At 47.3% G+C, this 12005-nt stretch overlaps 1 protein-coding gene and 1 long non-coding RNA gene across 2 annotated transcripts in view; one reads left to right on the forward strand and one right to left on the reverse strand.

Moving 5' to 3' along the window:
• Positions 1–3927: 3927 nt before the first annotated feature.
• LOC135812595 (uncharacterized) lies at positions 3928–5490 on the forward strand. Its single transcript, XR_010552863.1, has 3 exons — positions 3928–4007; positions 4243–4350; positions 4656–5490. It is a non-coding gene; the product is annotated as an uncharacterized LOC135812595 (long non-coding RNA).
• Positions 5491–7683: 2193 nt separating this feature from the next.
• Positions 7684–12005, reverse strand: part of LOC135812596 (tRNA modification GTPase GTPBP3, mitochondrial-like) — a gene marked incomplete at its 3' end in the record, with an annotated part of 12498 nt that continues 8176 nt past the window's right edge. The window contains 2 exon segments of the mRNA XM_065325911.1: positions 7684–7827; positions 8370–8442. Of these exon segments, the coding sequence (XP_065181983.1) occupies positions 7684–7827; positions 8370–8442 (217 nt within the window).

Here is a 12005-nt window from a genome sequence, read left to right on the forward strand (position 1 = left end):
ATGCTACTGTCCCAGGTCAGCCATTTTGAAAATCAATGTCAAGAAGCTCCTCCTGTAGCCCCTTCTTCAACAGTTATTCACCCGAACGGCCCCAGAGATTGTTCCGGAGGATCAGCGCACCACACGGGGACAAGTGTCGAACTTGCTTCAAGTCCCCACGGTGGGCCTGCGGTACGATCGAGCATGATGTTTTGGGGAAGCATTCTCTGGAACGCTCTCCCCTCTGATTTTAGAGTGATACGTGTCCCTGGTCCCTTCCGAAAAGCTCTTTCTGCCTGTGGGGATTGCCCTATCAAAAATTTGATAATAATAATATTAATAATAATAATAATAACTTTGTCCTCGTTAAACTTTTATTATCTGCCATAAATTCCAACCTTCTCATCTATCAATCATTTGTGCATGCATGTCTATAAAATCAACCACGTGTTCCTGACTCGATGAGATTGTCTTTCTATTCTTTGACTCCATGAAATTATTTTATTAATTATTTGTTGAATATGCGAGTCCAACAATTTCTCACGGCTCTCAAAGCATCCTTTACATAGGCAGCGGTACTTGTCACTGTGCGCTGTTCTTTATGTTCTGGCTGCTCGCTGACAACAGGTTCTTCCACGTCTGGCGGAGTTTGACTGTCAGTCCGCTCCGAAAGTTCAACTGGATTGTCTGGAATAACAGCGACTTCATCACTCCCACTGTTTCCTGTTGGAGCGGCAGCAGGAGTTCCGCCGCCACAGGAACGCTTTACAAAAATTCCAGGCTCTGCTGGCTAGAGCTTGGCCTTTTGGGATGTCCCTGAGACATCGAAGAAAAGCCTTCGAGTCAACCAAAACACGATTCGAACGAGGATGATCGCCTGAGCCCTCGGCATTCGAATCGTGTTTTGGTTGACTCGATCGAAGACTTTTCTTCGATGTTTGTACCGTTGAACTAACTTGAACAGTTGAAGACGCGTCGAGCGCGTCCCAGCAGGGATCACACTGTACAACAGTACATTCTCTGTCCACCCTGCACTCACTCGTTGCGCACACATCCGCACACTCACTCATGCGTGTACACCACTATTGAACACGTGAACACTGCCAGTGGGGGCCACCACAGCACGAAGACAAGACACGATTCGAACGAGGATGATCGCCTGGCCCTGAGCCCTCGGCATTCGAATCGTGTTTTGGTTGACTCGATCGAAGACTTTTCTTCGCGAAAGGCTAAAGGGACAAGCTTATCTATTTTTGCGGATTTTCCATCATAAAAAAATTAACGTCACAGCCAAGCCTTCGTACGTGGCCGCGTCGCGCGACCGCGATACCGATCGGAAGCTCCGGGACACTTGGCCGTGGCCATTGCAGGGTCGGACAGATGACGGATGCATTTCAGCTTGCAGTCTCGTCGCGTACACGTACATACATACATTGTACAACAATACACATTATTTTATGACCTGAAACTTGAAAGGTCATTGCGGCGGGAAGGGAAGAATACCGGTAGTGACAGACGACGTTTTGTTTTTTTGGTTTTGTTTTTTTAGATGGACACGTTTTGGTTTTGGTTTTTGTCCTGATCATGATCCGATATGATGGCAAACGAGGTTAGAGTATTAGATGGAGCGGAGGAATTGGAGGATTTCCTGAAAGTTGCCCTACCACGCGCTAACTTTGTAACGAGGACCACAGAAAAACCGTTCTCAAACAGGTAAGACCCACCAAAACCGAGCACGAAAATGCTGTCTTCATCGTGTTTATGTTGGTTCCAAAGGAGCAGTGAGTCGTATAATTCATAGGTTTTGAAGAGAAGAATATGCAGTGTGCATTGCCCTACAGTAGTGCACAGTGCATTACAGCCCTGCTAGCGGATACACGTAAATGCATTCACACTTGCATAGAGCGGGACGATTATAAATTAGTTTTGATATCCACTGCACCCATCCCACATACTGTAGTGTCGCGTATAAAAGGCATGACCTGTATAGAAGCATGACTCGAATAGAAGCCGATTTTTTTGAAGCCCGCTGTAACACAGTTGGTTTGAATAGAAGCCGCTCCCTGTAAAGTACATGTGCGAGTACATGCGTGGCAGTATCCACTGCACAGTGCAGAATGATGTTGACGTAGAAGCATATTTCGAATAGAAGCATAACTTGAATAGAAGCATGGTTTGGACCCCGGTTTGCTGTTATACGCGACATTACGGTATTAGAAACATTGGAACGAAGTATGGCAAGGATGCATCAAAAAAATTGATGGTCATGCTGTCTGTTAGTTCGTTGAGCAGGGTACGAAACCTTACACCCAGGGTGCTGAATCATGTTTTGGGAATCAGGCTCTAATTTGATTCCCTGTTGAGCAAGAAGACCTCACATCCACTGTATTCCAACACATAACTAACCATTTTCCAACGCATATCTTTGCAGTGTACATAGCGTCGTCACTGGATTAACAGTAATGACTGCTGGTATAATTATAACGTCTCGTACATGTATGTGTGCTATGTCCACAAATGTTGCAGTGTTGAAGAGATCTTCAAGGAGGCCATTCTGCGTCCAAAGGGGTTCATATGGAGCCAGGAACGTGGCACGAGCTGTGCACCGATTCCTTTTGATGGAGTTCCGTTCGTCTGCTGTGGCTTTCGCATACTAGAATGTCAATTTGGGAAGCACAGGTAATGGAATTAAATGGGCAGGAAGAATCTGAATGTGATCTATTTCATGCAATTGCTAGTTATCAATGAGAACAGTTGTACTACCTCTTGATTCTTTTGCATCATCTTTGTCAGTGACCAAGTGTTGTTGTGTCGGTAACATTACAGGTGCCACACCACAAAATGCACCGAGTCCTCTGATGATGTAACGAGTTCAGCATCTGATCATTCTTACCCCAAAGCCTCAGCTGATAAGAAGAAGAAGAGGATAAAACTCCAATGTCAGAAGCATACCCAGAGTCATGGTTATCTTTTTGGTGCACATTGCTGTAAAGCTAGGCATCGGTTTTTTTAAATTGTTGTTCTACATGTCATCATGTCAACTGCTATACAAAGATACGAATAAGGAATCTTTGCCACTATCCAGCTGTAATGCACCCAGCTTATAGTTGTACTGCATGTTGATGTCACTGTGGTATGCCCTGTAATTCTTATAGGGACAAGAAAAATTGGATGTGAGGCATCGTGCAACATTCGTCGCATTCTGCGACTCCCCGCTTATTCGGTTGACTCAACTGGTCTTTCTGCTTCCGCCTTGGTAAAAGCAAAAGCGGGTAAAGTGAAGGAGCTTAAGATATCTATTTTGGCTGCTCTCGATGCTGGCGACCTGTCCAAACTCAATGTGTGCGATCGGTGAGTTATACTAACATTATAACATACCTTTTTATGTCATAGTGCGAAAGTAATTGATTGTGTACAGTGATCGGTAGTTCATGTATGAATGCCACACTTGCCATGTAAGGTACGTAGGCCAATTAACCCAGTTGTATGGTACCATAGTATGTGTAATGTACGTAGCTCTGCAGAATCACCAATAAAATGTCTTTCACGTATGTGCATGCCCACTAGGTTTATCGTGAGCTACCCAACTGAGGGTAGTCACAGTGGTCATGATGTCATTACCGAGAAAGGTAAACTCGCCAGCGAGCTCAGCCAAAGACTCAGTCAGTCGGTTATCGACCGAATTCTCCAACTCGTCGAGAGTGGTCTACGAGATGCCCGGGCTATCCAGACCATGTTCAAAGTGGAGTATAGGCATGTAAGTACTTCCATAGAGAACAATCTTCAGTGCTCAATCAATGTGTGGTAGGCTTTCCTTTCCCCAGTTAATTTCATTTGCTTCCTTCCCCGCTTAATTACATTTTCTTGTAAGTTCTAGATGTACGTTTCCCCCCTATTATAATTCACGCGTTATTTTCCTTGCCAATTTATGCCTCAAACATTTCTTACAGCCTCGACAAGACCTGGTTCCGTCACATTGACAGCATTGACGGGAAGCAGTTCAATACAACAGGCTGCAGCTCCCGAACGTAAGTGGCGATGTCTTCAGTGTGCATCTGTACACTGTACAGCCATTGGTGTTGCTCGGTGTAATCCACTCCAATAATCTATAATAAGTATCTGTTCATCCATATCATGTTTTGATTTTGTGTCCAGCTGCCCCATGAGAGCAAAATCATGCTAATGTGTTTGTGTGTGTGGGTGTGTATGTATGTGTGTGTGTACGTATGTGCTTGCGTGTTCGTGTGTGTCAACATATTACAGCTGCGCGTTTACTTCACTCTGCAGGAGCCACGTTGTATCCAATGCCTGCTACGTCTGTACCAGTATTCGCAACAGATGGGCTACAGCAAAGGACAAGATGCAATACAGGTATGCTGGTTTTTGTTTGCAGTATCCTCACAATTTTCCCTATTTCAGTTTTAAATCGGCAGCGAGGTGACAGAGTTCATCGTTCATTTGTTAAATAATCAAATAAAGCTTTCGGGTTTGTTCATGTCCTGTAGCTTGTAATTTATTTTTCTTCGCATATGTTGCACCTGCAGAATGGTAGAAATTGTGTTCTCTTGCATTAGTAATATTATGCTAGGCTACAACACTGTGTGTGCATGTTTGTGTGTGTGTGTGTGTGTGCATGTTTGTGTGTGTGTGTGTATTTGTATTTATGTGTGTTGTAGGTCCGCAGCAGCCTAAGTGCTGTAACCCCAGCTGCGCATTTCCGCAGCTACCGACCAAGCCGTGCCGCAACAACAACTGCTCTCATGTGTTTCACCATGTTTGCAGTACGCACGACATGGGAACATACTGCAGGCATTGTCGTGTGAACGATTGGTGATGCATGCTTGGGCGTTTGTGCGTATGCCGTATCCATGCCATCGACACGTGGACTTATGTAATAGGCCTTGTTATTTATTTGCTTTCCTGGAACCTTAGCTGGTACGCTCTCTTTGGCTTTTGTCTGTCACATTATTTAAAAGACTGGTGCATGCGGGTGCGTCAACCTCATGGCTGCGACTGGATATCACGATATGCCTCCGTGTGTGTGTGTGTGTGTGTGTGTGTGTGTGTGTGCGTGTGTGTGTGTGAGAGAGAGAGAGAGAGAGAGAGAGTATGTCTAGGTATACGTGCGGGCATGCGTAAGGCTAATTGTTAGAAGTATGTGCATGCATGCTGAAGATTGTGTTGGTGCTTCTCTCTGCTCAAGTAACTGTATGTAGCTGGACTTGTCACGTTGTCTGTGTTGTGTACGCATCACTTTGTCTGCACTGGTGCCGTGACAGTCGATTGCTTTGATTCATGCTGGCTGGCTCTTTATATAGTTCCGTTGTACCGGCGCTGCAGCTAGCGTAGCCTGTGTGTGCAGCCCTATATGCACGTGCTGAGTTTACAGTCTTCTCTCGAGTGGTAATTATTAACACTAATTCTGTTGGTGGACTCTGAGAATGAATACTTCAACAATGATCACTCCACACAACTGCGTTCTGGTGTGCTATTGAGTTAAGAGGACATATTGTTCTGAGAGCTACAGAGGGAGAAAGAGAGAGAAAGAGAGAGAGAGAGAGAGAGAGAGAGAGAGAGAGAGAGAGAGACAAGCAAGATTTGACTGATTGATACTAATGTATTAGCGATTCGACGGTTGTCTTCTTCAGAATGATAATGAAGAGAGATAAAGACGAACACATCGTTTCTTTCCTTCTTGACTGCTAGTACTGTATACACCTAATGCTGATAGTGATGGGAGGGTACAATCCACAAACTGAGGGTTGGCGGTTCGTTAAATGTCTCCTGCAATCAAGTAGAATTGACGGTTCCAATAGCCCTGCCATATCCCTTCAGTCGGCAGCTGGACACCAATAGAGGCTATGCGATTACAATATCAATAATTGATATGTGTGGGCAAAGTCGCGGCATAGCGATGGACTAGCGACTCGCGCTGTATACTGACCATTCGTTCCACAAAACGCATATCCACTTGCGGCAAAGACGATCTTGGAAATATACTGTTGTGCAAGTCTGCAGGCGAAATTAATGTGCCTATCATTTCGCACATCTCCTCTTGCTTCACGGCCCTATTATGTATGGCCGCAAATCACGACAGTCATGATGATATGTTGCTATGCTCTCTTGCACAGCATCGAGTAGACCAATTCTCAAGCAGCACGAGTTAAAATCCTCACATATCAGGCACATGAATTGAGCTGATTCTCTGGCAATGGGACAATTCTGGTACGTTTACATGTTCAGCATGGTCCCTTCTCCAGGAGACGTGTCTGACGCCTCGCGCCTATTCATACAATGATTTCCCTGCATAGTTCATGTACTGGTGCGTCACGGCCACACATATCTTGCATCAAAAACTTCCGCCGCTCCATAACAATGCCAGATTTTCGGGTAATCGAAAAAGCACAGCTCCATTTCAAGCTCCAAGGCAGACAGTCCTGCAACTCGCACAGCATCAACTGCAAAGCTACCACGATGTTCTTAGGCTTGACATCTGCCAACGACAAAGCTCTTTTAATTCTTTTACCAGAGCCAACAGACGGGGGAAGAACCATCTAAATAATTACCGGTAATTGCAGTTGGCGCAATGCATAATCACAATCAGTTCGTAATTTTTCTCCTTCAACAAATTCTCTCTAGACGAGATAAGAAAAATACGGTATGCATACGGTACATACACCAGACTACTTCGTACTTCATGCGACTGATTCAGGTTGCTCATCCGTCTGACCTTGCAATGGCCACGGCCAAGTGTCCTACACCAGGCAACGAGCTTCCCGGTCGGTATCGCGGACCGCTGCGACGCGGCCACGTACGAAGGCTTGGCTGTGACGTTTCTTTTTTTATGAAAGAAAATCTGCAAAAATAGATAAGCTTGTCCCTTTAGTCCTACCCCTTTTCTTCGATGTTTGTACCGTTGAACTTGAAGACGCGTCGAGCGCGTCCCAGCAGGGATCACACTGTACAACAGTACACAGTCAGGTCACCGTGTTTCTGTACTGTAGCCGTGCATGCTCACTGTACGTAGACTCTACTCTGTCTCTAGCTCTGTAGTCTGTGTAGACTGTACAGTGTACTCGTACTGTACTAGCACCGTGCAACCGCTTTTGGACAATCGTTTCAGGCCGCGCGGCGCGCGCGCCCCGAGCCTAGTCTAGCTCGACCCGGCGCGCGCCCTGTATTATTTTTCGAAACCTAGATCGAAATTTTTGAGGGGGGGGGGGGCGCGCGCCCCCCGCGCCCCCCCCTAAACCCGCCACTGCATACAGTGCATACTCCAGTGCCATTTAGGTGTAATCTACATTTAGGTGCCTGGTTTCTCTACCGAAATAAAGTGACACCGAAAAGAAGAAGAAAAACCGTGCTATACAACATCCTCCATTGCATTTTATGAATTGGACCTGTGCTGGTGTAACGTGATGTGTCATCGTACGGATATCAACTTTACCAAGCCTTTGCCAAACTGCCTGACGTACTGTAACCCGGAACTGTTTGCGCCCGTTTTAGTTCGCGAATTTTAGTTCGCGAATTGCGATGACAGACCGTGTTGCGCCTGCACACATTTGCAATTGTAGTCAAAGTGATGATTGACTCGAGTCTAAAGTTTCGCGTTTAGCGCCCACTTACTTTCGCGATTTCACACCCATTGCGAAAATCGCAAAGGTCTCTGGGCTCACAGTACATCAAGCCTACATAATCACTCACACAGGATGTTCAGCAGACTGCTCTTGCCCACGTTGGGTGCCCCGGCGATGGTTACGTGAACGCCGTTGCGGAGTCGCTCGCCACGGCGATGGTCCGACAGGTGAGCGGAGATCTCCATCTCAAGCTGGATGCATCGAGACGATGCTGGACTTGTGTACAGCACACGACATCACACAGTGGAAGACAAGAACATTCAAAAACACAGAGCCAGTGTTGAAATGCAAGTAATAAAACTGCGGTCACACACAGACACGGATACAAACAGACAGACAGACAGACACACACACAAACACACACATATACACACACACACACACACACACACACACACACAAACAAAGACATGCACAGAGCTCGTCATTACGCTCTATAGCCGGACACACATCTAACAACACGCAACCAGCAACAAAAGACTAGCAGGACCATTGCCATCAAAATCTGTTTTACTGGAGCTGGTACTCCCGGTATCACCAAGTGAGAAAATCGAGACCCAAAACCGACTACAGTCCATTCATCCAAACTAGCCCCGCTGGCTTTTGAAAGTCCGGTTTTGGCCGAATTGAGGCCCGAAACCCACTTTAAACTTGAAAAATCTGGACTTTGGATCTGCTTCTGCATACATTTTGCTATGGTGTGCCTGTCCTGTTTTTGTAAAACCTAGCTTGTATGTCGGACACACGCCTTACCAGTGGCCAATGTGCCAGCATCCACCGCTTCCTCCTCGCCAAAGTCGATCACAGCGGTAATGTCAGCAACACACTGGACAGCGAAATGGCGAGCACATACACACATGTACACGCATGTACGCGTACGCGCACACACACACACTTGTACTTGTACTTGCTCACTGCCAAAACTGGTCACGTGGGTCTCCCCGGGAGAGGGGAGAGAGACTCAAAAGGAATCTTGGAAAGATGACTCAATTGGCCATTGAACCACCCAGCGGCCGACACCCCCTGAAATCCCCAAACTAGGGTGGACTTGAAATGATCCCACTTACGGGCTCACCACACCTCAGTAAGTGGGTGAGGACAAGGTGCAGAAAAAGGATTGACGGCATCAGGGTATCCGTCCCGGGATCCAACTGCAGGTACCCCTGCCCCCAGTGAAAGTAATACTTGGTACTAGTGTGGGTGGCTAAATCAGAGTGGATCTGATATAAGCTTCACTAGCACCATTGATTACACAAGAGTTAATCTAGCCAGAAGCAGTCCATGGTTAACAGGTATGTATACTTCAAATAGAAAGTATATGAACCCTGAAACCAACAAAGGTGGTAGGTACAGCAATACACCTTCAAGCAGCCGAGCCCGTTGGCAACAGGCCCAACACTATCTGGCATAAGTGTACCCACCAACCGAACTAGCTGGCACTTGGGCCTGTTGCCAACGGGCTCGGCTGCTTGAAGGTGTATTGTTGTACCTACCACCTTTGTTGGTTTCAGGGTTCATATACTTTCTATTCATATATACACACACACACACACACACACACACACACACACACACACACAGAAGTGTTCATTTCTCGTTGGCTGAACGCAGTGAAATAAAGTTAATAAACGAGAAATAATGTTCTTTGTAGATTTTTGCATGTGGTCATCGATGGGTGCGAGGGCACAGCGGCCGCAGGAAAAGCGTGCTGGCGCAGAGTGCTATTCATTATTTTTTCTTCTTGCCAGACAGAAAGTTGCCAGTCTCGGCCAAAATTTCGATTCTTTTGTAATAATTGTCAGATACAGAATGGGTCGACGTGGCTGTGTTGCAAGCGCCGTGCAGGTGGCCTCTGGCAGAGGCAGAGGTAGTGGTAGGAGAAGAGGTACCCGTGACTTGTCTGTGTTCGAGTTCCCCAACTCCGACATAGTTGGTAACACCTCGTCGGAATACGAGACTGCAGTTGAAGAGCAAGTCCCCTGCGAAGTTGAGACGCAGGCTCCGGCATCACCTATAAATAGAATGCCGCATTCCCAGCTCATGGCGGAGAGGGAGCTGCTGGGGGTGAACATCCGGATGCTCGAAAGGAGTGTCAGTGAGCTGACAGGCCGTGGCAGGTCCCTGAAAAGGAAAAGACCAAGGGATTCAGCAGAGTCAGGGTCGTCATCATCATCATCATCGTCACGATCACCCTTCTCGGATTCGTCACGATCCCGGTCGAGATTGCCAAAGCGGAAAGCAAGGTCAGCCGCCGGCGACGTCGCGAATTGGAAAACGACAAGCTATGTGAAGCAATTCGAGGTGAATGCCGAGCTCCTGGATCTGCTGCACGATGTGAGGTCGGCAAAATCCAAGAAGAGGAGAAGGAAGGCAGCGAAAAAAGGTGAGAGGCTGCTGAAGGAGAGGCAAGAGTGGCTTGTGATTGCGGGGAAACATGGCCATCAGGTGGCAACATCCTTCCAGGAAGGCGATTAGCTTATCGCACTAGTTGGGGGAGCCAAAAAGCAGAAATGTCTGCAGGCTGCAATCCAGGCTGAAGGGTCAAAGAAGAAGGTAGCTGGGGTGGTGCGGGGCCAAAACATGCCAAACCCAACCCATACCATGCAGGGGGCTGTGATGCCGCTTAGCCAACCACCTCTATCTATGCATGCACCGATGGGCAATTTCCGCTCAGGGGTGTGCCCCCGGTGTGGCCAGCCGGGTCATTATGTCAGGTTCTGTCCCCAGCGGGCTAACACCGCAGGCCAACCAGGTCAGCAGGCCGTGCCACATTGACATGACTGTGGGCTGGGGGTCTCATGTTGTTAGAATTGCTTTAGCTTAGTTGGCATCCAGTGCAGTCCGTGAGAGAGTTACATTATTTACTTATTTGTTGGTGTTTATATCGGCATGTTGTGCTTCAGCTCCAGTGCCCTGAGCGGTCTAGGGCTTGGTTGTTGCTGGTTAACTGGGGGGGGGGGGGGGTAAAAGTCGTTGCAACTGGGCTTAGTTGGCGTCGAGTGCAATTAGGGAGATGATGAATATTTAGTCGTTTAAAGTTATCGTGTGGAGAATTGCAGTGACCGCCGGGCTTGCGATGGTACAAGACAAGGCTCTACCGGTTGGTGTTTGCTATGCTCGCTTTATAGGTAGGAACATTTACTGCCGTGTTGCTCTGGTGTTGTGTGGTGTGTGCTGTAGGTGGCACCGGGTGCTGCGTTATTGGGATCCAAGATCCGAGATAGGCAACCGTTGCCGTATCGCTGCCGCTGATGTCGAGGTGGTGGGCATGGCTGCGTGATGGAGGACACCAGGTGTCACGCTGAGAAAGTGGGAGCCAGTATCCTAAGCGCTCCAGCCGGTAGAGGTCATACCAGGTTTTCACAGCGACGGCTAGGCTTTGTCTGTCTTGTGCAGTAAGGCTGCACACCCCGCATTTCGTTGTGTGTGCAGTGGTAGATGATGTGCATGAGCAAAATAGACAAAAGAAGTGTTTTACTATTGTTGTCTCCATAGCAAAGGGTATTGACGACATTCCCATCAAAACAGACGAACGTGCAGTGAAACCTGTCTAAGCCGACCACTCAAAGGACCTTACAAACGTGGCCTCCCTGAACAGGTGGTCTCCTTATCCAGGGTCGTGTGACTGGAACCTTTGGTACTAGTTGTAGTGGTCCTCTAGGGCAGGTGGTCGCCTTATCAGAATGGTTGCTTTGAAAGGTTTTACCAAGAGTACATAAACCAGAGTGTGCAACTCGGGATGGTTCCTGTGGGAGTGTAATTCGTGCACTACGTCATTTCTGACGGCATGGTAAGCCACAGGTACGGTGAAAAGTTGCGTAACCAGTCGCGGTGGTGCAGTTCACTGAGTTTGTCCTGATTTCGGTTTTTTGAGACGGATAGCCTGGTGAATTTACTTGTCGGTGGATGTACGCAGCGTACACAGTCACACAAAACACCGAAATCCTGAAACAGGACGTCTAAAATCAAGCAAACTTGGCTGATTTCCGGGCTATGAAACATGAAAATTTGAGCTGTACGCAAGTCGCGGCTTGGCTGATCTCATCAGGGTGACGTAGTGCACGAACTGCGCTGTTTCAGATCTGATATGCACAGTTGCACACTCTGGTTTATGTAGTCTTGGTTTTACTGTACACCTAAACTAACCTACCGTATATTCTCCATCGTAAGCAAAGGTCTCCATTACATGTACTCGCACAGTCTCTAATACTAGCGCAGTGTGAGCGCAGTGTGAGCGCCTTTCCAAACATTATAGGCACAGTCTCCATTATCAGCACGGTCTCAGTGGAGTTCAGTGTTGCATGCATGATATCTAGCATGTATCAGTGCTCTGTATGGAGTTAGAGGTTGAAAATATATAAGCACGGGGTAGAGGTGCGTTGAACAAAT

The sequence above is a fragment of the Sycon ciliatum genome, chromosome 3 (genome assembly GCF_964019385.1).
Source record: "Sycon ciliatum chromosome 3, ocSycCili1.1, whole genome shotgun sequence".
Taxonomy (NCBI): domain Eukaryota; kingdom Metazoa; phylum Porifera; class Calcarea; order Leucosolenida; family Sycettidae; genus Sycon; species Sycon ciliatum.